Source organism: Alligator sinensis, unplaced genomic scaffold (assembly GCF_000455745.1).
Source record: "Alligator sinensis unplaced genomic scaffold, ASM45574v1 scaffold1298_1, whole genome shotgun sequence".
Taxonomy (NCBI): Eukaryota; Metazoa; Chordata; order Crocodylia; family Alligatoridae; genus Alligator; species Alligator sinensis.
The window spans coordinates 162919-187940 of record NW_005842192.1 but is presented as its reverse complement, the minus strand read 5'-3'; the positions used below and the strand labels follow the sequence as shown (position 1 = coordinate 187940).

At 49.0% G+C, this 25022-nt stretch overlaps 1 protein-coding gene across 4 annotated transcripts in view; it reads right to left on the bottom strand.

Moving 5' to 3' along the window:
- Nucleotides 1–25022, bottom strand: part of KIF9 (kinesin family member 9) — a 42076-nt gene that overhangs the window by 5307 nt on the left and 11747 nt on the right. For 3 of the 4 annotated variants that reach the window (XM_006026414.3, XM_025207369.1, XM_006026415.3), the window contains 9 exons: nt 23634–23711; nt 21903–21971; nt 21328–21432; nt 18540–18595; nt 17333–17423; nt 16010–16143; nt 10358–10549; nt 2595–2803; nt 853–1032 (listed from right to left, as the gene is read on the bottom strand). In XM_006026414.3, coding sequence (XP_006026476.1) covers nt 853–1032; nt 2595–2803; nt 10358–10549; nt 16010–16143; nt 17333–17423; nt 18540–18595; nt 21328–21432; nt 21903–21971; nt 23634–23711 — 1114 coding nt within the window. The remainder of the gene's footprint in view (nt 1–852; nt 1033–2594; nt 2804–10357; nt 10550–16009; nt 16144–17332; nt 17424–18539; nt 18596–21327; nt 21433–21902; nt 21972–23633; nt 23712–25022) is intronic. The other variant, XM_025207370.1, reaches the window with a different exon arrangement.

The window sequence follows — 25022 nt, the reverse complement described above, 5'->3', positions numbered from 1 at the left end:
GGAAGGCCCCACGCAGGAATTAGGGCAGGGTGGGGAATGCGACATGCAGAGCTCTGCTTTCACTAGCCCTGTGTCGACGTGACTATAAGAGCACTGGCTTTCTGCCCTGACTTGAACGAGCCATCTCGGCATTAAAAGCATTTGCGTGGGTGACCCTGGGATTTCACATTTCAGCAAATGCAAACATCTGGAGCTCCAAGTGTGGGCCAAGTCTTGGTTGCCCCCGAAGCCAATGGCAAAACTTCAATGCAATTAGGATTTGGCCCCGAGTGGAGCAGTCTGAACAAAACACAATGCATTTGTTTCAGCCTGGGAGGTCCCTGTAAGCTTGGGCCTTGGTATGTTTGAAGAAAATGGAGTAACAGATGCATGTGAAGCTTCCAACTGCGATACGTCTACATCTCGAGTCATGGACTCACAGGCTTGGCAAGGTTCTTGGTCACCCCTGCAGAGGCAGGATGCACTGTTCCTAACCCAAGGCAGACAGACGCCTGTCTAGCCTTTTCTTAAAAACCCTCAGTGCAGGAGAATCCACCACTTCCCTGAGCAGCTTTTTCCGCTGACCTGTTGCTCTTTCAGTTAGGAAGTTTTTATTTGCGATTGGATCTAAAACCGCTTTCCTGCAACTTAGACCCACTGTCACCAGACCTGCAGTGGTGATTCGCAAGTGACAGCTGGGAGTAAGTTTGGCCGTAGGGACCCCCACATTTGGGTAGGTGTAATTGCTGTTATTTCTGTAGGTGCAATTGCTGATATTTAAACACTGGCTCCCTGTTTGATGAGCACTATCAGGTTCTTGGGGACACTACTGACTGCCCTAGATGGGGTACTGTCCGGAAGCACTGCATGTACCTGAGATCAGCCTGTTGCGACACTGGTCCACCAGCTGTTGACAGTACTGGATTTCTGCCCTCAGGTCCCGCAGTTCATCGTAATCAGACCTGTACTGCTTCTTCAGATCCTGGAGCTTCATGATCAGCAAGAACTCCTCCTCGTCGATTATGATCTGTCCTTTCTCATCAACATACTCCCCTGCAGGGGCAGAGAAGGAAGTGAGGGTTCCTCATGGGTGGAGGAGAGTGAGAAAGAACAGCGATCATGCTCTTAACCGCACACTAGTTACCCAGTTGTAATGAGGTTAACCACACGATCAGCATTTCCTCAGACCCACTGCTGCATGGAGTTGGAGCAGCTAATTCCTGAACCTGCTTAGATCTCATGTCCTCCCCGATCCAGCAGCGTGTAACTCAACCTGGCAAGATGTGAGTAGCGGGGTCCCCCAGGGCCCGGTCCTCGGGCCTGCACTGTTTAACATCTTCATCAGCGACTTGGACGAGGGGGTGGAAAGCACACTGCCCAAGTTTGCTGATGACACTAAGATGTGAGGCGAGGTGGGCACACTTGAAGGGAGGTTGCAACTAGATTTAGACAGACTACAAAAGTGGGCAGACAAGAATAGGATGGGGTTCAACGCAGACAAATGGAGGGTGCTGCACCTTGGGAGAAGGAATCCACAGCACACATACAGGCTGGGGAGTTCCCTTCTTGAAAGCACAGAGGCAGAAAGGGATCTCGGAGTCATTATTGACTCCAAAATGAACATGAGCCACCAATGCCAGACCGCAGCCAGCAAGGCCAGCCAGACCTTGTCATGCATCCAAAGGTGCATCTCAAGCCGGTCCAGAGAGGAGATCCTCCCCCTCTATGCGACTTGGGTCAGGCCGCAGTTGGAGTACTGTGTCCAGTACTGGGCACCGCACTTCAGGAGGGATGTGGCCAGCATGGAGAGGGGTCAGAGGAGGCCACCGGCATGATCGGGGGCAGCAGGGCAGGCCCTATGAGGAGAGACTGAGGGACCTGAACCTGTTCAGCTTGAGCAAGAGGAGGCTGAGGGGGACCTGGTGGCTGCCTACAAGCTCATCGGGGAGATCAACAGCAAATAGGCAGAGCCCTTTTCTGCCCAGCACCACCTGGGGTGACGAGGAACAATGGTCATAAGCTGATGGAGAATAGGTTTAGGTTGGAGATCAGAAGGCAATATTTTATAGTTAGGGTGGCCAAAATCTGAAACCAACTTCCCAGGGAAGTGGTCCTCACCCCTACCTTGGGCTGGCCCCCAGCCATTAATCCCTGCCTGTGGCAGGGGGTCAGGCGAGATGATCTGTTCAGGTCCCTCCTGACCCCAGCTACTATAAAACTAAAGTGGGTTGACTGTGCTTCCTGGCTACTTATCTCCTGCATGACACATGCATGACATGTGCATCCTCTTCCACCCCAGGGGCCAGTCCAGACCGATCAGTTCAAACAGGAGCATGTACACTCACAGCTAAGTCACTGTTACTCTGCCAAGGGGCAGGCAAAAGGGTTTTACACTGAACTGGCCTGATTCTTTTCTGAATGACACCAGCTCCATGTCAGCCTGAAATCCCTCTGGACATCCTGGGCCTGCAGTCTTCAACTGCATAAAGCCGTGTAACAGGGCCCTGGGTGGCTGGTGAGCTGGGGGAAGAGGTGGCACTGGAGGGATAAAGCAACTGCTCTGCCCTACTCCTGCCTGGATCTGGGGCTATCCATCCCCCCGGGCTGATGCTCACCCTGCAGCTCCCGTTCCTGCTTCTGAAGCTCAAGGGCCTCCTTGGTGATGTCCATCTGGTGCTTTATGAGGTTGATCCTCTGGGTTATCTCGCCTGCCTTCTTCTTCCTGTCACTGAGGATGGCTTTGTTCTCCTTGAAGATCCGGTTGATCTCACTCCCACGCTCATTTTTGAAGTCCTCAAATGCCACCGGCTTCAAGGGAGGGGTACTGCATCAGGGCCAAAGAAGAAAGATACAGGAAGACTCAGTTTGCTCTGGCTTTGGGCTTGACTGACTTCCGCGGAGCAGAACGACAGGGCCTGTAAACCATCACCGTGCGGCTCTCTCTGCGGGAGCCTTCACGCCCTTCTCTCTGCGCCATGACTCCCAAGGAGGCAGAGTTACTTACACAGCAGCAAAACTCTCTCGAGGCTGCCTCAGGGTTGACTCTGCCCTGAAGCTGGGTCTTTATTGATCCAAATACCTGAGAGCTGGGGCCCTGGAGGCCAGCCTGGGAACCCAGGGGAGCAGAAAATGCTTACGTGAAGCAAGCCTCTTGCAGGTGCCGGTATATCCCATGACTAACTCCCCGGACTAGAATCCCACGGGATTGCCTATGGAGCCACACGCTCCCCCAGCATCCCCTATGACTACATGTGACACTAACCCCCCGCTGTACTCCCTACGCCGCCGTGCCCTTGGCCCGACCTACGGGACAGTGATTCTATGGAGATAATGCTTCTCTTTCGTCCACCTTTGCTAACCTAGGGAAGTCATCTTCTAACTCTGTCGAGTTCCCCCTACATTTGTCCTCTAGAACCAGATGCAACACAGGGAGACGGATGACAACGGGCGCTGTCTACATGTGAAATTAATACAAATGAATAAACTCTGGCGCACGTTGCCCCGGAGTTTCTTGCTCCCGGGCGCCGTGTCTTGATGTGTGCCCAGGACCGCAGCACATTGCGCCAGGTCAGAGCAGCTCCAGCTGCTGCCAGAAGGGCAGATACAAGGTACATTGGTGTGAATGTCAATCAGTTCTTGCGGGAACTGAGCCCTGAGCGGTGAAGTGGTGTCAGCGCCTGATTTTAGCCAATGTTTGGAGCGCTTAGTGGAAGACAGGGGTAGCCAACCTGTGGGCTGTGGAGTCTGTGGCAGACTGGGGAAAGGGCAGGCGGCACAGCAGCAGATATGGCACGGAGCAGAAAGCAGAGCATCACAGCGGGCAGGGAGTACAGGGCAGAAGCAGGAAGCAGAGCAGCAGATGGTGCAGGAGAAAGGGGCTGGCGTGGCATTCAGAGAGGGCGCATGGCTAGTTTGTGGCATGCCTGCTAAAAAGGTGGGCCCTCACCGATCTAAGAGATCCCCAATCTGCCTCAAACCCCACTGAACTGCACCTCAGCTGAGACACACACAAGCCGTTCCCGTGTACGTGCCTCGCGTCCCATGAACATGGTATGAGGCCCCTGGAAGGACGTGTAAGAACAGGACATGAACACAGAAATACCATGGCGTGAGGATAGCTAAAGCTGTGCTTCCCATTTGCTTCCTGGAAGTTACATCCTCAGACGGGGCCTTATCCCTGTACCCTTGGCACAGGCTATTTCTCCCCTGCATGCAACCCCATGGCTCTGTGGGTACACCCGTGTGACACAATGCAGTCCTGTGTACACACATCAGAGCGACCTCTGACCTGGCTTTGCCATCACACAGGCTGCCAATACACGTGCCTGTTTGCATTCTGATGAGAGCGTGTCAGAGCCGACTCAATTAATCACGTCTGCGCCGCGTTCTAATGAGAAACTGCAGCGTGGCCTCCCCGGCATGTGTATTACCCCCCTGCATTTTAAAATGGCTGCAGGGGCACTTTATCTAAACCTTGTCGAATGAGATGTAGATAAAGCCTCTTGCAGCCATTTGTAAACACGCAGGGGCTTAATACACGTAACGGTGAGCTGTTTTAATTAGAGCAGTTGTCCAGGGACCATTCTAATTAAAATGCCCTCCCTCCCCCAACCCTCCAGCACATACATAGGCAGTGATAAAGTCTCATAAATTCAGTTCTCTACACGGGCTAATGTACTCTCCTCACCAGGACTTCACTGCTCATTCACTGGGGAGGCCACACGTGGAGTCCTGTGTCCAGTTTTGGGCCCCCGCTACAGAAAGGATGTGGACACACTGCAGAGAGTCTAGCGGAGGGCAATGAACACAGGTTGGCGGCTGGAGGACAGGACTTGTGAGAGAAGTGCGCTTATTGAGTCTACAGAAGACCGAGGGGGATTTAACAGCAGCCTTCACCTCCCTGCAGGGGGGCTGCAAAGAGGATGGAGCTGGGCTGGTCTCAGTGGGGGCAGATGACAGGACAAGGAGCAATGGGCTCAAGTTGCAGCAAGGGAAGTGGAGGTTGGATATTAGGAAAAACTTTCTCATTAGGAGGATAGTAAAACACTGGAACAGATTACCCAGAGAGGTTGTGGAGGTTTCCTCTCCAACCTTGGGGGTTTTTAAGACCCGGGTAGAAAAAGCCTTGGCTGGGATGCTGTAGTTGGGGCTGGTCCTGCTTGAAGCAGGGGGTTGGACTAGATGTGACCTCCTGAGGTCCCTTCAAACCTCATTGTCTATGAGTCTGTGATTCAGAGCTAGCTCAGGTATCTCTACACTGCGCTCTGCCATGCAGACATACCCAACGTGTTTGGCTGGCTTTGCAGTAATGGGTGAACCGTTTGCATTAGGCTGCAGGGATTCACTACCCGGTGAAACGTGCTCTGAAACGAGACACACTGATACAAAACTGTCTACGTAGCCGCTTGAACATAAAGGTATCCACAGTAAATAGATGGGTTTTTCTTCACGAGTCAGTGCTGCCACACTGGGAGGTGGGGAGATCTCTTCTCAAGGATGCGCACGGGGATCCCACGCTCCTTTCTTCTGTGGCTCAGCCCTCTGTGCTGTGGGACTGTTTCCTTGGGGCAGGGTGGGATTCATAGCCAGGAGTTCACATATTCCATGCACTGAAAACTCCTCTGATCCTTCTTTCAACATCCCCTAATCTACCTCCTTTTGGGGAGCAGGCTCCATCTTCAAACTCCAAAAGGATCAAGGATGAGAAAGCTTTCAGCCCCACACTGCTGGTAGAGACCTCACTCTGGCCTCATGCTGCAGCAGGGGCAATTTAGGCTGGCGATTAGGAGGGACTTTCCGACTTGGAGGGCAGTCAAGCATTGGATGAGGCACCTAGAGGAGCTGTGGCATCTCCATGCCTGGGAACTTCCAAAAGCAGGTCAAACAGACACTTGGCTGGAGTGGTTTATGACCCTGCCTTGAGCAGGAGGCTGGACTAGATGCCTTTATACGGTCCCTTCCAGCCCTAGTTTCCTATGATCCTATATGCAGCAGCTTGTGAGGATGAATTTGGCAGTCTGCTGCTAGATAGCTGCAAACCAACTCCAGTCTCAGCGAGCTGGTTTTGGAGTGGCGGCAGCTAAAGCTATAGCTGTGGCTTCCCCTTCTCTGCCAGCAGCTGGACTTTGAGGAGAACAAGAAATACACAAGGAGGTTGAAGAAGACTGAGGAGCTGTTTCAAGGAGTTTTCTTGGAACAGCTTCACTCTGCTCTGTGCTGCTTCTGGACTAGCGCAGACCCGTGGGATAGGACAGCACAACCGGGGTTGGCAGCAGTGGTTGGAGAACTTCAGAAGGACAACGGGCACTTTCCTAGACATCTGCACAGCGCTTACCCTAGCACTGCAGAGGTAGTAGGAGAGTTCCCTCATCTATTCAGAAGTGTGTGGCCATCGCTGCCACTCCCGATTGCTACCCCTTGGTTACTAGCCAGTTCGACCTGGGCAGGCCAAGTGTTAGGGTCGTACAAGGGAGGTGTGCAGAGCTATTGAGAAGACGCTTCTGCTGCGTGCTGCAAGGCTTGCCCATCCTCAGGGGTTTATCAATGGCTCTGTGCGTACAGAATCCCCCACCGCGTTGGTGCAACTGGTGAAATGCACATTTCTATCATCTGATCCTACCACCAGGCTTCAAAGTGCATAAAAACAGTGACTTGTAATGCCCTGTGCCTTAGTCTGGTCTGAAGTCTAGCTCCTTCTCCTCTCTGTCCTCCTTTTATTGCAGTGTTCCTGAATCTCCTCCCATGCTCTGCAAAGACCTCTGAGAGCTCCCCAACCATTTCCTTTTCAGTTATCCTTGTCTTTATCCTCAAGTTTGCCAAACACTGGATGGTGATTAAGTCCAATGCCTTTAAGGGTCTGGATAATGCAGTTACCAACTCTAGAAGACAAAAAAAGAAAGAAGCTGTTATTGTTCGCTGTTTGGTTTCCACGTTAGCAAAGCTAAGGCATTCACAGTTTGGGGCTTCCATGTCCAGAGCCTCTTTCTAGTCCTGTGAGACCCTGGAGATGATAAGCTCTTTTCCAGTTTCTCTGGTGTGCTGCTGAGCTCGTATCAAGTTGTCTTCCTTCTGGTTTGCTGCTGTGTTGTATTTCAGGGAGGCTGCATGTGCAGTGTCTAGTTATCTAATTAACACCGTGAATGGGGCACTATGAAACCAAGCTAAGGGCTGCATTTGCACTTCTTCAGTTAATCATAACACTGGAGGACATGCCCCAGCTCTAGGTGACCAAAAAAGGAATGAAAATAATGATTTATACAGGCTAAAGAGAACTCACCAAGACAAGCATGGCCCTTCTTCATCAGAAGGGTGCTTCAGGACAGTCTGCATGGCTGGAAGGAGGCAACCATCTACTGGGAGACCAGGGGAAAGGCAACCCTGTCTGGCAGTGTTATAGAGCTGCGGAGCGCTTTCTATCTCCACAGCCCCGTTTCCTATCCTTTCTGGATACCTGCAGAGTTTGCTGCAACTTGGACTCTGTTTTGCAACATATTTTGGCCATACAGGGAGAAAACAGTCCTTGTGCCTTGTGCTTTGCAATGTCCTGACTTCTTGTATTGTAGATATTACCGCTATAGTAGTAGGCAACTGTCTGTCTCCCGAGATAACAGAATTACACCAAGTGAGACATCAGCTCACTGAATATAATCCGTGCTATATGAGTCATAGTAAACTTAACATGCTGATTAAGCTTTTACTGTTAACAAAGCCCTTCAGATTTCTGTTAGTATAAGAAAAGTCTTTCTAGGACTTAGGTGGATACAGAAAAGATTTTCTAGGATTTTTGTTGATATTAAAAAAGCTTTTCATAGCTTCATGTTGATATAGCAAAGCCTTTCAAACTTTTAATGAGAAAAAAGCCCTCATAAGATGTTAATAATGAGACTAAACATGACAAAATGGCACTGATTTTCTGCAGTCATTCCCTGCATAGTGAGAATGCAGCCTATACTTTGTAAGAGAAGCATACAAGGCTTGGCTCTCAATAAAGCCTTTGGCAAGCGGAGGACCATTATTTCTTGAATCTGGTGTGATAAGCAGCCGAGCACCCAGGGTAGTGGGCAGGGGTGGGATCGTTCACGTGCAAGAGGCCTTCAGCAAAGCAGGAGGCTGCAGTAGGGTTGGAGGAGTGGGTATAGCTAGACAGGTCTGGCTTGATCAAAAGGACAGGAGAGGGTATCAGGAGAAAGAAGAGGCGTTTTCACTAACCACCGCTGCCATTTTGAACAGGTGGAGAGCAGAATTCAAGGAGGGTCCTTGCCCGCGTCTGCTCAAGATGGTAGCAGCTGGCACAGGGAACAAAATGCCAATTGTGCATCTCAGTCCACAGTAACACTCTCTTACCGTAAAGAAAAATGCAATCATGCTTACCGCTATCCTCAGCAGCTCAAGTGCTCTCAGGGTCAGGAGGCTGGCCAGCGATGGGCAATGAGGACTCGGGTGTGTGAGGTTTCAGAGGCAAACAGCTCCTGACTGTCAATCACACCCTCTTGCAAGGAACAGTCGGTCCTGCTGTCTGGCATCCTCTGCTCTCTTGCCAGGGTCTGGCGTGATGCAGATGCAGCAGTTCAAGGCTGGTGTCTTGTTCCAAAATCTGTCCAACTCTTCCACCTTTGTCCTGCACGTAGGCTAGCCTCAAGTCCTGTGCTTTAATGCCCACTGCACAGCATCCCATTTGTGACCTCGTACAGGATTGTAGGATCAGAGAGTAGGGCTGGGTCATCTAGTGCAGCCCCCTGCTCAAGGCAGGATCATCCCTGACTGCACCATCCCAGCCAAGTGTCCGTCTACGAAGCTTCTGCAAGTTTCCAAACACATGGAGAATCAATCCACAACCTCTCGGGGAAGCCTGTCCTGACCACCCTCATAGTCAGAAAGTTCTTCCTAACTCCAGCCTAAATTTCCCCCGCTGCCTTTTGAGACCATTGCTCCTACTCCCGTCCCCTACAGCCACAGAGAAAAGCCTGTCTCCATCTTCTCTATAATCGACCTTCAGGTATTTGAAGACTGTTATCTGATCACCCCTCATTCTTCTCTTCTCCGGGCTAAATACCCCTAGCTCTTTTAGCTTTGGCCAACTTCATTCCTTCAGAAATGTTCCGGTTTCTGCGCCTGGGCGTGGGGACTTCCCACGCCCTCCCCTCTTCCCAGAGGGTGAGAGGGCCCAGGATCTCAGCCCTGGTCTGCCTGGAAGAACGATGAGCAGACCTGGCACAAAGGTAGCAGGTAAAATATGCAGGTGTTGACTCTAGAGCATGCAAGCCCCAAGAGGCAGACTCTGTCTGAATCCCGTGTTTAAGCGAGGAAACCGCAGGTAGTCACTGTGCCCCCAGACCAGTGGACACCACAGAGATAAGAAACCAGGTAGCTGAAGTAGCGAAGCAGGATGAGCAAGTGGGTGGCAGGTCACCAGAACACTTTTGGGCGTACGTGTGTCTACACAGACACGACTACCAGGTAACTTCCTCAGATGCAGAATTACTCCTGATCCAGCAGGTCTGAATCTTTGGATCCACTCTGTAGCAAGGAATCATGTTAAATGGCTATGGCTTTTTACCCAAATACATCCTGTGCTCAGACATACACTGCCCATGTAGGTGTAGGCCTTGCTAGAGTAATGATTAATACAACCACTGGTCAGTGCATGTGCAGATTATATGGAGGCCCTGCTAACAGCATGAACTGAATACAGAACTAGGCTTACCACACGTGCTTTGCACAGAAGTGCTGGGAAAGTAGCTCGTTACTTTTAGAGGAGCATCTAAGGCCAACAGATAAAGCGTGACTTGATGAGACAGCACAGAACATCAAAACAAAGTTCAGAGTGACCCGACCACAGGTGTTCGTACCTGGTGAGAAGGCTGTATTACGTGGTGAGAAGCAGGATGTAAATGATGTCCCCTAAACGTGTTTTAGTACTTGGTGAAAAGTAGGAGGAGTGTGCTGTAAACACAAAATTGTTTTGATCAGTGTGTAAAAAAGGGGCTTGGGAGCCCTTAATACTTTGGACTGGGTTTGATGGTTATGTTCATGCTCGTACTATGTCTGCAAAGACCCAGCTAGCCACCGTGTACCACGTAGGCCACGGATGCTAGCGTGTCTAGGCTTGTTTGTGGACAATAATCCTGGCTGAGTTTTTGCTACTAAGAACTGAAGCCTGCGGGCTCTTTCTGGCAATAACAAGCTCGTTAGGGGCATGGCATCAGAGACGGTATCCTGATAGCACGTGCACAGACCATCCGAACTGAAGAAGCATGGTGTGGCCAGTAATATCTAACCCCCCAACAACGCTAACAGGGTCAGATAACAGCACTGACGGAGTCCTACGGTAGCCGAGCCCTTTAAGGGAGAACCTGCCCCAGTTAAGAAGAGCAGTTACCTCGGTCGGTTGGAGTCCTCTCTGGGCGCCAGCTCTGAGCGGTGAGTTTCAATACTGGCCGCGTCCTGTTCCTTTCCCTCCTTCATGTCCAGATCCTTGTTTGCAGTCACCAGTTGGCTTCTGGATATGGAAAAAGACTCCAGGTCTTTTGCAGAACCTGAACTCAAAAGTCCTTCCTTCCTGGGTGTGAGGCTACGAGGAAACATAGTTATCGGTTAGTTCATGCATATGAGAAGAAATTTGTGCCAAAAACTGTGCCACGGGATTTGAGGAGTAGAGGGCAGACTCCAAGCCTACTAGTTAATGAGGAAAGTTTTACCAGCTTAAATGAGGCAGGATTAGGCCCTATAGCCCTATTGTCCCACAACCTTACTTCCTAAACTGGACAGATCTCCCTGAATCTAAATCTTTGTGGAAATATCAGCATCGGCAGAATCAACTTGCTGTGCGGGTGCAGTAGGAGTCCAGATAGTTTCACGCTGTCCCAGTCGAGTCCACACACATGATTTTGAAGCTGTCCGTGTCATAAAGCGTGTTGATGAAAAGACTGACTACATAACGATGTGCTCAGAGCAAATCATAGCAGGCAGCGGGCCCCTGCTGAGCCTCAATGGCAATGATCCACCCGCAGAGTGCAGCAGACTCAGTCTAGCCTCAGGTATAGTTTAAGACAGTGATTCTCAAGCAGAGTCCTGTGGCACCCTGGGGTACCTCGAGATCTTTGCAAGCGTGTCATGGGGTGCTGCACAAAGTTTGCACTGTTTGGGTGCACGAGATAAATCCAGAGATTTCAAACAGGAATTCATTTGACACCTGGACCCATCTTGGTCTTTCTATGTTATTTGTAACACAAGAATTGCTCCATTACTTTTCGGTAGTCAAAAAATAAGTGAAAATGAAGAGCTGGCATTTGCTGAGCAGTGCCTTGAGTCTAACAAGGGGTGCCTCGAACCTAACGAGAGGTGCCTTGAATTTAAGAAGACTGAGAACCACTGGTCTAAGAAAAGAGTCGTCTCACTTAACTGAGCTCAGTGATGACACCAGTCTGTTCTCCGTGGGACACTTAGTGTGACATCACATGGATGAGGACAGAAACTACATTACTGTGTGGAGAAATACTCTGGCACCAGCCAGGGCCACCCTGCACTGTGCCCCCAACCTAGGACTACGCAGGGGAGACCCTCAAAAGTGTAGGGGAACTAGGACTGTCCTTCCCTGCCACATGGGGAGACACTTCAGGGATGAATCAGCCGGAGGCTCCAGCAAACGAGAGCAACTGCAGAAGCTGCCAGAGCGGGGACTTAGTGGAGACGTCTGCAGTTCTACAGGAGGTTTTCTGCCCTGTGCTAATGGGTCATTTACTCCGGCTTTCCTCCTCCTACCTCTCAAATTCTTCACTCCAGCGTCACTCAACATCTGCCTCTCCATCCCCCTTCCCCTGCCCCATCACTCCCCTTCCTCTCCTTTCCATTTAGCAGATCCTCTCCTACCTAAATGCACATCAAGACATGGCATTGTCGTGCCCTTCTGTTTTGGGGTCTGTGTTGTCTTTTTAGCTTGTAAGCTCTTCAGAGGAGGTAGTCTGTGTTGCTCTGGGTTGAGCAAAAAATGGTTGGTTCTTAGTGAACGTAAGTCATGGAAAGAACTGCTCACTGCAAATTTGGCCAGACTTTTGGAATGAATGAATCCGGCGGATGACACTGATTGCCCAAGGACACACTGTGATGGGCAGTTCTGGGCTTTATGAGGATGCCCCAACCATGTGTCATTGCCCATAGCACTATGCTGGAGACTTTAGCATTGAAACGGTCACAGACATCGTTAGGTCCCTTTCCATCTGTGCAAAGTGGCTGTAAAATAGCCCATAAATCTCTGGTTATTGCCAAAAACATGAGATATCGTTAATATATGGAAGATTTTTATGAGTGGAGCAAGAAACAGAATCACAGACAACAAGGGTTAGAAGGGATCTCCGGAGGTCACATCTAGTCCAACCCCCTGCTCCAAGCAGGACCAGCCCCAGCTACATCATCCCAGTCAAGGCTTGGTCTAGCCACTCTTTAAAACTTCCAAGGATGGAGAGTCCACCACCTCTCTGGGTAACCCGTTCCAGTGCTTCACCACCCTCCTCGTGAGAAAGTTTGTCCTAATATCCAACCCTTAACCTCTCTTGCTGCAACATGAGCCCACTGCTCCTTGTCCTGCCATCTGCCCCCACTGAAGACAGCCCAGCTCCATCCCCTTTGCAACCCCCTGCAGGGAGTTGACGGCTGCTATAAAAAAAAAAGATCTCTGACCAAAGTGGTCAAGTTTTGTGAGGGAAAGAAATATCTTTTATTGGACTGACTTATGTATTTGGGGGAGAGAAAATTTCAGGTTTCAAGCACCCTCATTAGGTCTAAGAAAGCAGTCACAGTCCAAGCTAAACAGAAATTAGAACAACTGCTCTGGCTTGAACTTATGTTAATCAACTGGCCCTCATGACGGAGAAGTGGGCAGCTATCACCAGTAGATACGATGAGTAGGTAGCAGAGAGAGAAGTTATAATGGTCCATAAAGCTGATGTCTATGCCAAGTTTATGCTCTTTGATGCCCAGTAAAGCTGTGAATTTCTGTTCCCAGGTCTCTCTTCTGAAGGTATTGTTTCATAGTATCATAGTAGCTAGGGTCAGGAGGGAGCTGAACAGATCATCTCGCCTGACCCCCTGCCACAGGCAAAAAACCTGCAATCACCCTTATAGGCTCAGCAGCGCTGCACTCACTAGCGCCACGACCGAAAGACACTTGGGGGTCACGACTGACCACAAGATGAACGTGAGCCACCAATGTGATACCGCAGCTGACAGAGCAAACAAAACTCTGGCTTGCATCTACTGATGCATCTCGAGCAAGACCCAGGATGTCATCCTCCCACTGTACTCGGCCTTGGTGAGGCCGCAGCTGGAGTACTGCATCCAGTTCTGGGCTCCACAATTCAAGAAGGATGTGACGAGGCTTGAGGGAGTCCAGAGGAGAGCCATGCACATGATCAGAGGACAGGAGAGCAGGCCTTATGAAGACAGGCTGCAAGCCATGGGACTCTTCAGCCTGGAGAGACGCAGGCTCAGGGGTGACTTGGTGGCAGCCTGCAAGTACATCAGGGGTGTGCATCAGGATCTGGGGGAATGCCTGTCCACCAGAGCGCCCCAGGGGATGACAAGGTTGAATGGTCACAAACTCCTCCAAGACCGTTTTAGGTTGGACATAAGGAAGAATTTCTTTACTGTCCAAAGCCCCAAGGCCTGGAACAGACCCCCCCAGAGGTGCTGCAAGCACCTACTCTGGACTCTTTTAAGAAACATTTGGATGTCTATCTTGCTGGGATCCTTTGACCCCAGCTGACTTCCTGCCCTTGGGCAGGGGGCTGGACCTGACGATCTTACGAGGTCCCTTCCAGCCCTAATGTCCATGAAATCTATGAAAAAGTAGAAGCCACTGAAGTTGCTGTGGAAATCAATGGAAACATCTAGGTTGTAGGTCCAAAAGATGAAACCATCATCTACATATGGGAGACACAGCATAGGTTTGGTGGTATCTAAAAATTCTTCCTCAAGGCAGATCACAAAGAGGCATCTTGGTAGCCATATTCCTGCTCGTGACTTGGTGCAAATGCCTGTTGAAGGTAAAGCCTCAGGATGAAATGGATGAGTTCAGCAGTAGGTTGGGATAGAAGTGTATGTGTTGCCCATGCTCTTGTGGATAGGTAGGCTGGGATGCCACCATGGTGGGAGATGGTATGTAGGTTGGTGATGTCTATGTTGGCGAAGACAGTGTTCTCAAGGACACCGTTTCTCAAGGACACAGTTGATGCTGCAGAGTCTGAGGAGGAACTCAAGTTTAATCTAGATCGACACTTGCCTTGTGTGGTAAGTGGTTTGAGAATGGCTAGATGTGAAGGATGGGCCAGAGTTTTCCTTGTTTGTATACCCCGGGGAGCATGTAGAGCAATCCTGGGGTGGGAACAGTGGATTAGATTGCGTGGTTTATCTCAGAGCTGCCAGAGTAGGGATTCGATGATGTCTTCAAGTTCAGGAGAGAATACTGGCATGGGGGCTTTACAGATCTGCTTGCAATAGGGGGTATTCGCTTTTTGATGTCATTCATTCTTGCGGGTTATGGATCTCTTTACCTACTGGTTTGATCACTGCTTAGTGGTTGGATCTTAGGAACGGAAAGGAAGAGCTGGTGGCAGTGGTTGTGCTTGTTGACGACTTCACTGTTGATAATTTCCCTGATGCAACCAATGTAGTACAGGCAGTCCTTGGATTTATAACACAATTGGTGCCTGAAAACCGCGTCTTCAGGGGAAATGTTGCAACTCAGAACCAATTTTCTCATAAAAAACAATGTTATAAATGGGGGATCCGTTCCTGAACCAAGACCCGATACCCTATTTTCACTGAAAATACCCCAGAATTTTGTACTCGATCAATTATAGGTGAGTAATATAGCGACATTAATGTATTTATATTGTAAATAGAAATCACATTGATTTGGAAGGGCTTCTTTGAGGTGACCTCACTGGACTTTTTGAAAAGCTCTTGGTTGGACTTTTTGAAGGGCTCTTGGCTGGAGTCTTCTCAGGTTTTTCTGGAGTCTTGTCTGCTTTCTTAAAGAAAGTGTCCAAGCAAGCAGATGTTCTCCAGGGAGATGAGCAACACGGTGAACTTGCTCGCTGGCGTGGCGGTGCATCGGAACAAGCGTTGTAAAGTCGAAACGGATGTCATCACGTTGAAACAGGGTGTCAGTTTACAAATGTTGTAAGTGTGAAACGTTGTAAGTGAAGGACTGCCTGTAGTTTCAACTGCGGCAGGGTGTCCAGTCATGAGTTGTGTTATTATTGAGTTTGTCGATGGGGAAAACCTGTTTAGGAATGGCTTTGTCTCGAGTCCAGACTTCTTTTAAGAAGCACTTACTTAGCAGAAAAATTCTTCTAATTTCCTATACGCTGGCATATTATCAGGTTGACTGTCCAGGCAGACGTTTAGGTCTTCAGAGAATACAGAGTTTGGTTATCCTGGATGAGGGGTTGTTGAAGTTGATGGTGCTAAGCGATGCTGTTGCGGTGGATGGTATCATCCTGCTTTCTTTCTGGTTTGGTGTCCCACTGTCTGTGAAGTGGCTGTCATCATACTAGTTATATCCACGTTGTGTGTTGGATGGCTGTCATAAGTGTTTCTAGTAACAGTTGTGGGTTTGCTCCACATTAGGCATGTTTCTGGGTGTTTTTCTTCTTTTTCTTTCAATTGATGGGAATATGTGATGACTCCTTGTTTAAACTGATTGCTTTAGGTAGGTTAAGTAAAGGAGGTAGTGTCTCAGTTTTTCTGAAGCTTAGGCAGCAGATGTTGCTTTTTCATTTGGCTTCTATTTCTTCATGCTATGAATTTCCCATTTTAAATGTCAAATGTTGATATATTCCATCCTGGCACAAAGCTACGTAAGTTGGTCCAATAAAAAAAATTACTTCACCTCACATAACGTAAGTTGGTCCAATAAAAAAAATTACTTCCCCTCTCATCACTTTTTTTCTCTCGTATCCCTGGATTATCACAGCTACCACACCACCAGGACCCAGAACGGGAAGGAACAACTGTTTATAAGCTAGCTCACCTGACCAGCTCTTTGGCTCTTCTGGCTTTTGCTCTCCTCCCGCCCTGCTTGGATAAGTAAGGGGCAATTCCAATCCCAAACCCTTGTCCATCCAATTCCCCCACCAGATGACCGTCTGCATCAACGAGGCCAGCCTAGAAATAAGAAGGAAAGAAGATGAGGATATATACATATTACTCTTAGAGATGCCCAGCCTGTGAAAACTAAACAGTCCATTCACAGCAGTTATTCTGTCCTATTTCATTATCTAAGGGAATAAATCCACACACAGCTTGTGGCATTTTTTGGAAAACTTTGCATTAAAAATGAAGCTTAAGGGAAAAAATGAAACTATTGTTATCCTCACATTCCTATCCTGAATGCTCTCACTAGCCAGGCTATGGATTAGGCTAGGTCTTATATCACAGAAGTAGGTTTACATTAAATTTAAAAATATATTTCTCCAAGCTTTACTTCTATCGTATCATCATTAATGATATCCCAAAATGCATTCCTCTTACATATCACAAATACCAGAAGTCTCACCACGATCACGGTGTCTGTAATGTCAAAGAATCTCACACTATGGGATTTTTTCTTTCAGCACCCGAGGATTTCGTAAGTAAAACTTATTTCTGTCAGTGACCCAACAGCCTGCTTAGCTCATGGGATCACTCAGCGCAGATATCTGAGCACGTTTCCTTTTTGCGTTCCAATTCAGATTCAAATTAAAGCTTAGAGTTAGGCCTGCCTGAAGATTGTGCTATATTATACTATTACTTTGCACTTTTATTACCGCTTTCTTCCAGAGATGTCAGAGCATCTAGAGGAATTTGAATTGGAATGGAATTAGAATAACACATAAGTACTGCATTATTGATTACTTAAAGGATAAATACTTTTCACTGTCAGCCTGTGGCACGTTTACAATCCCGTCACAGACTGAGAGTGAAAAATGATTTATACTCTCAATTATGGGTGCAAATCCACATCAGCATATTTTGTTCATGAAAGACTCCTTCAGGTCACCCCAGCAGTGCCAAGAGGAGGATCTAGCCCTGTATTTTATAACAGACAGACAGATTGGTATGCACACAGAAAGATACGGCTGATCTAGTGAGATGATTATATTCTCCTTCTTTCTGTTTTATAAAGTACCCTGTCAAGGCACTGAGCCACAGACCGATACTAGCATAAATTGAGGCAGCTTCACCGACAAGATGCAGCTCTGTACGAACTCTCTGTAGGGCCATGACCATGGTACCTCACAGCCTCAGATTTCAGTGGTTCATGCCAGGTAGATTAGGATGACTTCTGGGAGGCAGGTCAAGACCCAAGCCCTACCTTCTGAGCAGCATTAATGGCTGCGTAGTCATTCTTGTCTATCAGGATGTACTTGATGCGTAACCTGGCTTCCACTTCTTGCTCTTGTTGGCTAGGGGGAGATAACAGAACCTTATTATTGTATTCCAAGAGAAGTTTTAAACATGCCAGAGCTTGCAGAAATATCATACTTCAGAAGGCCAGAATCCCCCCCATCACCTTCGACCTCATCGCTTCCTGCTCCCCCAGCTGCTGACCGCGACCGTCTCAAGCCACCTTCCTTTCTCCACCTGTTGTCACCTTTTCCAGCTTCCTCCTTACTACTTTCTTCCACGCTGTCCCTCAAACCTCTTTCGCACATTTATACTTCTTAATGGCATTTTAAATACTGAAAGGACTGTTTGTATGGCCCAAATAACATGATGTCAGAGGGTTTCAGTGCTGGAATTGCCATTAGTGGACTGGCTCTTGGTTTATTTTAGTCCCATAAAAGAGTTCCTCAGGAATAAAATCCATGCAAAAAAATCATAAAATCAGAGGGACGCTGGGCTGGAAGGGACCTCCAGAACTCACCTAGTTCAACCCCCTGCCTGAGGCAGGATCATCCCTATCCAAACCATACAGATCCATAAACTAACCTCTTAATAAACTCACAGTCAACCCTGATGCAACAAAAGACATCACACCCAAACCTGCCAGAGGTAGAGCAGGGGGGCCATGGCAGCCAACATCCTGCTTCTGTAAAAGTTTGTTAATATACAGTCAAGAGATGCTGGGTAGAGGACCATGCCCCCTGCTACAAGCAAAGCAATAATCCCCGCAGCCCATAGCAAACGCACAGCAAGAGATCTGAATGAGTCCAAGGTCCGGGAAGCAAATGCTCAGCCTTGTGCTGTATCACAGGCACTTGGGTTCTGAACAAACTGCTTTTTCCAAGCCCAGACAGATCTTCCTGCGGTGACATCACGTGTAACTTTGGCATTTGACAGCTATCCAGAAGGCTGCTGCAAGGATCACTTTCCTATCCCACTGCTCTGACCATGTTGCCCTTTTTCCATTGCTTCACTGATCTCCCCCCAGTGGACTATCCAGCAGCTGGCCTACCATATAAAACAGCAGCCCTTTGTAGCCAGAAGTTATTCTCTGCTTATTCTGCAGTGACATCTCAAACAGTATCATGGCAAGAGGCTGTGATATATAGATTCAACCCCTGGGTGCAATATCTTACCTTAGAATCACTTTGAACTGGTTAAATATCTCTTGGATTTGCCTGATGTTCATTATCTAGAGAAGAGAAGTGTACAGTGAAGATATAATGGTAGGCACCTCTGCGAGCTGTGGTCAGAAACATGTTGTGCTGAGCAGCAGATTGAAATACTAGAGAATCCCAAGGCTCTGCTCTCCAGCTGTAGGGTACTGTGGCAAAGTGGGGCTCCCCGACTAGCCCCAGTGCTAGTTTCCCCACTTGCCTTTGGGCACGCCACCCACCTGACTCGCCTGCCATGCCTTGTTCTTAATTAATTACAATGTTAATTAAGGTGGGAGGCTTCCCATTCTTGCCCCAATGCCATGGGGCGCTATCTGCGGCTCCGATCCTTCCCTACCCCGCAGCCCAAGCCTCACAGATGGCATCCAGATGACACAGTGCTCCCGGCCTACAGCCGGACCAAGCTTAGGCCTCGTCGTCAGGCCGCACACATTTATACCGCCCTCCTCTCACACTCCACCCTCTCTCACAGGGTCTCTTTCATACATCGACAACTTATTCTGCCTTATTCATTAACCCTCTTGGAGCAGGCCTCTTAGGCCACAGGCTTTATCTAGTTCATAACTTGGGTGGCAGACATACCATCTTTTGGGCCTCTCCCGTGACCCTCACCAGGGTAGAGCCAATTACCCGACTGGGTCTAAGCTTGCTCTGGCCCCTTCCGGGGGCAACTCTACATATATAAACATACTCGGCTCTCGGCCCTCTGGTTTCCCCCCGCTTCACTGGGGCTCCTCAACTCTACCCCCTCACTGGGGCGCTACATCTCCCACTGCCCCCCTTTGCTGGGGCTCCACATCTCCACCCCCTCACTGGGGTCCTCATTTCTGCCCCCTCACTGGTGCTCCACACCGCCCCCTCACTTGGGGCCACGGGGCTTCCCTCCCTGGTGGGCTCCGGTGGTTGTAGCCATGTCTGGCCCCAACTACCTTTCCTCGGGGTCCTATACCCCACAGGGCTCAGGTGGTCATGGCCGTGCCTGGCCCCCACTACTTCTGATGTTACCAGCCCCCCCCAAAGGTGAGGGCTAGGGTTAAGGAACCCCTACCCACCTTTCACTGGGATGATAACTGGCTGGGCATTTCCTGGGGGCTCCCACACCACTGAGAGCCCCACCAGGCCACCCACTCCCGGCAGGGTGCAGTTTCAGGTCACGCCCAGGACCAGGAGCCTCCAAACCATCCCCTACAGCTCCTGCCCTTACCTCCAGGATGCTGCATACAGCCTTGCACCCAGGCATGTTACTGCCTGGCCTGCAAGCAGCAAACTGCCCTGTTTATAAGGGCGGCCAGAGATCTAAAATGCCCACCGCAATCAAGCACCTGCTGGCTGCTTGGCTCCCGTCTTAAAGTGGCCAGCACCAACAGTGCCTTGCCACACACCTTCCCCCTTAAACTAGTACCTGGGGGAGGTTTCCCCTGCTGCTCCTCCAAAGCAGGCTACCCTCAGAGCCTGTGAGAGCCCTCAAGTGGTGAGCACCCCCAAAGGTGCTCCGCCACACACCTCCCCCCTTAGAATGACATGCGGGGGGCTTTGCTTGGCTGCCTTCCCTGCTGGCGTTGTCCCAGCCTACTGCAGCCCCTGCCACAGGTACAAGACACTCAAGAGAGCTACCTGTATCCTGCCTGGGGAAAACTGGGTCCCTGTAGCTGAGGTCATGATTCACTGCTCAACTCTTTTGAGGTGGGATTGAAAAACATCTCTGCTAGGCTGGCAAAGGCTGCAGCTATGCAAATACCCCATGCAGCCATGGGGCTAAGGAATTATTGGCTGGTTCTAACAAACCTGTGATACAAAGCGGTTTACAAAATATTCATGAGGCAGAGTTTAACTGGGATGGCTCTGCCACTCCCCTTCCATTCGCACAAGGTGGAGTCTAGCTGTCTACCTATTTGATCACCTTGTAGTCTTTAATTCTTTTATCTGTGCAGTCCCCCTCTGCCCCTTCTAAAGGAAGTGGGGCAGACTAAGTGACAGGGAGCCTGGGGCACAGCAGGGACCTGCACCCAGGCACCTCACACCATAGGATACGGCTCTAGACAAAGAACCATCCTTCCTCTCTTAGGAGTCCTGACGGGATTTCTCCCCTCTCTCACTGAGGCCATCCATCCTTCTAAAAACCTCCAGAGCCCACCTAAGACATCTCTTCCCATTAGAAATTCCTCATTTCTTCTCTGCTCCTACTCATCGGGCTGCTCCTGACCCAAACCCACTCCCTGGATTTTACAGAAGCCATCTCTCCTCACAGAATGTCCTTATTTTGTCCCATCCCTGCCAGTTGGAGGGAGGGTTTCTGGGGTAAAGGGCCTCTGAGAGTGAGAAAAAAGAAAAAGAGTAGATAGATGTGGGTGGAGGTGTCTTAACAGATCTGCTCTCCCAAAGAACCCGGGCTGCTGTCTGAGGGATACTGTATGAGGTGTCAGCCATATGCTGAGAGGGCAGGGTTTTAACATGGCTGTGACGTTCTGAGATTTAAGGAAGCTCAGAGCAGAACTTCTCACTGGGTCTGGGGCCTGAGCAGCAGCCTCCCTCAGCTTGCTTCAAAGTCGAGGTGGGATGAGAGGATAAGGAGGGTATTCAGATCCTCCTTTTAGAGAACAGGGAAGCGTATAAAGAATAAAAATAAGTGCCCCCTTTAATTTTCAAATCAGCTCCTCCATCAAGTGGCTTCATTCCTTCCAAAGGTGGCTGGAAGCCAGGCAAAAGTAACCAGCTGAACAAGTTGTACGAGCCCTTGTCTGCTACTCACATCAATCTCATCTATGGCTCCTTCCAGGTACCTGCGGACTTGAGAGTTAATCTCTGCTATCTGGGTTTCGTTCAGAGGGTCATAATTCACTGGCGAGCGGTTTACCTAGGAAGAAAAAGAACAATTCACCTGAAGCAACTGATAAAAAGCCGGGCAAATCCCACCCTAGTGATTGTTTCGTCTCACTCTGCTCTGGGGGAGCCTTAGGATTAATTCTTGTCTTTGGCTTTTCCTCCTCAGTGCTGGAAGGGGATCAGATTCTGGTGCTTTCTGAAAGTGGAACACTCCCTATCTCCCCCTCTGGATCAATTAAGGGTGCCACTGATGAATCTGAAAGGCAAAGCCACCTGTTTATAGCTGAGTATTGACGGCCAGGACCCTGTGGAATGGAAAAGTAACAGGGAGTGATCCTCAAAACTCTGTCAAAACTCAAAGGTCTCATCTGGGGGCAGAGGGGGCATTGAAAAACGTGGCCAGTAACAATATACCTGATCCTATTGCTAAATTAAGGTCAAGATAAAGCAGATGCTAAAATCCCCACTAAGATAGCTTAATGGCTGCCGCCTGTTCCTTACCAGGCTGTCATGCATGGCCAGCTCTTGTTTCAGAAGAGTAATCTCCTTCTGCAGATTCTTCACAATCCGCTACCAGGAAAACAAAAAGATGGCAAGTAACCAAGTGCTCTTGGAGAAAGAACTGGCCAAAATCACATTTCCATGACCTGCTAGATACTGCTAGAGCTAGGTGCCACCTCCCAGAGAGTCTGCGGCTGGGCCTGCATCACTGACATGGTACATGAGTGATTTGGAAATCACTTTGCCTCTGATGGTATGCTAGCTGGACAACCTCCTTAGCTGAGCCCCAGAACCCCTACCTGCAGAGTCACTTTAAGCCACCAACAGGAGGGCCACTGATTTGTTTTCTGGTTGGGAGAGCCCTCCGGTGTCTCTCTGGATTATGCAGCATTGTTTTGCAAGCAGAAGAACATAGAAGAAATCCCGAATGTTTCTCTCACTGAAGTCAGAGGAGGTTCTGCCACCGATGTTAACAGGAGAAGCAGACACACCAGGAATGTGAGAGCTGCATCTCCCTAATATAGGAGCATTAACTACTTAGAGGGAAGTTTCAGGTGTCCAACTCCCTTTGGACGCATCTACATGTGCACTTTAATGTGCATTAACTTATTTTAATGCGCATCACAGCATCACAAAAAACTGGGCATTTATACACAAAGTTCCTGCCACCATTTTTCAGTGCAGGGACACTGATACATGTGATGCTCCGGGCACTTTTAATTAGCATGGCTCTCAAAACTGAGCTTATTTTAGCACCCCTGCTCCCCCATGCCTTCCAGAGCACACGTATAAATGCCTGGAGGTGCTAGACTTAATGCACATTATCTAAAGCTTATTTATGAACATGGAGACGTGCCTTTGGGTTTCATACCGAACTGCCCTATATAACTTTGAAAAAGCTCCTGCTGAGTATCCAGCTACAATAACATTATTCAGTCTCTGAGCTGTTCTTTTCCAAACTGCCCATCCCTATCCTTCATAGCCTCTTCTGAAACCTCTTGCAGGTCACTACCCTGCCTGTGCACACTTTGAAGGTAGACAGGCGAGACTGGAAAATAATACAGCAAGGCTTAGGTGCATTGTGGATCACCATATACCAAACTGATTTGTGGGCCAACAGCAGTTCCTAGAGCACTTGCTGGCAGCCTGATGAAAAACTATTTTATTAAAAAGTCACAAAAAAAAAAGGGCTGGAAGGGCTCAAAGCATCACTGAATCCAGCTCCCTGCTCAAGACAGGATTGTTCCTGCCTAAACCAGCCCAGACAAATGTTTGTCTAATCAGCACTTAAAAGCTTCCCGTGCCTGAAATTCCACAGACCCTCCAGATAACCTGCTCCAAAGCTTAACCACTCTCGCAGTTGGAACGTTCGTCCTAAGAGCTAAAATAAATCTTCCCTGCTGCAATGTAAGCCACTACCTCTTGTTCTGTCTCCATGGTGCTAACTTGCTTCCCTGTTTCCATCTGCTAAAGTCTAATAAATGAACCAAAATACACTGGTTATTTCTCTAACGTTACTTTTCCATGTAAACAATTCCTGTAGAGATACTGGGTGACCACTAACAGCAGAGCGGGTGGCCTGCAAGGACACAGATAGAACAGGAGCTGTTCTATCGAGTCCATCAGACATTCCCCCTATTAAGATGTGATCCCGCCACTGGAAATGTTAGGGGACTGCCTTCTTAAATCTTCACGGACTTTCCTTCCATATCCCCCCCAACATTTACCTACCTGTGGATCATGCTTCTCATTGACGGTTGGCTCCGTTGTGATCCATTTCATTCTGGCAGCGAAACGGAGAGAGGACAGCTGAAAAACATTATAGTAGACTTAGTAACCAGGAAGCAGACTGGGTCACCATGCCAGACTCACAAACCTTTGTTGTTTTAGTCCCATCAGTTCCCAGCTGACAGCAGTGTAAAAGCAATCATCATAAGCTGTCATCCTAAATTGTCCCCATTCCAGGAATATGTTTTGTAGTGGTGAGTCATTTCTACATGGTTATTCATCTTCCGATGCTTACTTTAAATAGTGAATGCTTGAGGCAGGGACTGTCACGTTTTGTTATATGTGTGTAGACTACTTAGCCCAGTGGATCTGGGCCTTTGAAGATGCTCTTTTCATTCTAAGACTGGCCAGAAGCCTGTTCCGCATCCAACTGAACTCAAGAGCTGGCAATGTTCAACCACGCTCTCATGACCTCCAGTCTTGATTACCTCTAGACATAAAGCCCGGCACTCTGACAATACTACAATGGGTACAAAGTGCAGCAGCTATATGCCTGGCAAGGTCATTCACTTCTAGGCACTATCGCAATGCAAACTGTAAATGTCAACAATGGTACTCGATAGAAGAGAAGGCTGTTTGTCTAGTAATTCTGTTTTAAAAAAAAAGTTTGTTAGTTTAACTCCTTCCCCAGTGACCTGAAGGATTAGCTCCTTCAGTGCTTTACAGAAAATGTTATTTAGTCCAATGTGAAATGACCTAAGCAGCGAGGCTACCACCAACTGCCTATGGAGAATTGCTCTACAGCAGAGGTGTAATTGGTCAGTATGGCACCTGGATGGTGGCGGCACAATGCAGCAGCAGTGGCCAGAGGTTCACTGATGGGGGTGGGAGATGTTACCTCCTTTTTTGCCACCCACATGTGTGTTGAACAGTCATTTAAACCAGTTTCTGGTGGCAAAAAAGTGACTTCTCCCCCCAGTGGCAGTGAAACAGCATTGCTCCTACACTACACACCACTGCCTCTTCTCTACCCTCCCTGTTGCCAGAGCCGGAGCCACAGCAAGGAAGGTGCAGGGGGAGGAGGAGAAGGGAGATGGGAGGATGAGGTATCCCACTAGCTCCAGACCAGTGCTCCCTCTTAGGCAGTGCCTGGGGCTCATGACCTGTTCACCCATTCATTATTCCTGCTCCACAGCTTACCAATGAGGAGTTAGGCACACAACTACTCATGGAGTCACAACTGAGAGCCAAGTCAGGCCTGGTGTGTAACAGTACAGCTGTGCTGGCTTCGCTGTGGACTGTATTCCAAACACATTGTTAGAACCACACTGTAAGGAACACATTAAAGGCCTTGGCATAAGCGCCTCCAACCTGTATTTATCCTCCATCGTA